General features: G+C 37.5%; 1 protein-coding gene across 1 annotated transcript; it reads right to left on the bottom strand.

Moving 5' to 3' along the window:
• Positions 1–33: 33 nt before the first annotated feature.
• On the bottom strand, positions 34–603 carry LOC105454934 (the record flags this gene model as incomplete). The annotated part of the gene is made up of 1 exon (XM_011697916.1): positions 34–603. A coding segment is annotated over exon 1 (358 nt), but the record flags the coding sequence as incomplete, so codon positions are not given.
• Between the last annotated feature and the right edge of the window lie 553 nt (positions 604–1,156).

Here is a 1,156-nt window from a genome sequence, read left to right as displayed (position 1 = left end):
AATATTGATATTTTCACAGTATTAATTACGCACAAAACAGAAAAAAGCTTTGTGCTCGCGCGATCTTACCTGTCTTCATGAATTGCTCCGTGATTCTGGAACCGTAAATGTGCCAGGCGACGAAGATCAACGCCACGCTGCTTAAGAACGTCAACAGGAAGACTTTGAGCAGCTGCAGCTGAAAATCGTCGAATGACAGCAACGCTATCAGTTCGTGGAGGAACTCGCGGAGCCTCGACGACGTCTCGTCATCGAGGATGACGATGTCGCTGAAATTGAAGGTTAGACCGAATGTCGTCGACAGCAGTGATAACAGGTTGAGCACGCATTTATTGATCGCCTCCGACAAATAGTTCGTCCAAGGACACGAATCCTCACATGCGCTGCTCATCACATGAGGGAAAGATTCTTGGCATCAGAATTATCACTTGCACTCGAGCCAGTCTCAAAAGCTTATCGAGATCGTACTATTGCAAGCTGATTGCAGGCCAGCTGGGCAGCACAAGGTAGTCCACGATTCATAAAATATTAAAATCTACATGGGAAGCCACAACTGCCACAAGTTTCCAGTCCAATATGCAGCGCGCAAATTGAACGTTGCAGCGCTTTTCTCGATGATTTTCGGAATGCACAAAACTCGCGAGATCGATCAAAGAAATGACTTCGATCCAATTAACTTAATCAGTGATAACTGAAGTTTTTGGATTAGATTTTTTTAAACAAAAACTAAAAATAAAACTTTGAAAACGTAAATACAAGCTAGAAATTAAATGACTATCCAGCTAATATATAGCAGTTTTTTAATTAATGCTGTTTGAAATTTTGCAATATTTAACATTCAGTCTTCCCTATATAATATAAATTATAAAATTATGTGTACGTTATTTTGATATATGTATATAAAAAATAAACTGTGCAGTTATCAATACTTTATATTGTAATTTATATAGCAGCCATATAACTTATATTGGGAATGAAAGGATTAAGTATTATGTTGAGTAATTAAATTAATCAAAGTTTATTTGTAGCGGTTTCTATAAATTGTGTTATCTTTTCGGCGTTCGTAAATTAATTCTTCGAAATAAATAACGCTGCAAATTGTGTCTTTTAATATGTCACGACTGTACCACCGACGAGATACTCTTAAGAGGATCCT

This window comes from Wasmannia auropunctata, unplaced genomic scaffold (assembly GCF_000956235.1).
Source record: "Wasmannia auropunctata unplaced genomic scaffold, wasmannia.A_1.0 LD335971.1, whole genome shotgun sequence".
NCBI lineage: Eukaryota > Metazoa > Arthropoda > Insecta > Hymenoptera > Formicidae > Wasmannia > Wasmannia auropunctata.
The sequence above is the reverse complement of the archived record's forward strand: the minus strand, read 5'-3'. Positions and strand labels throughout refer to the sequence as shown.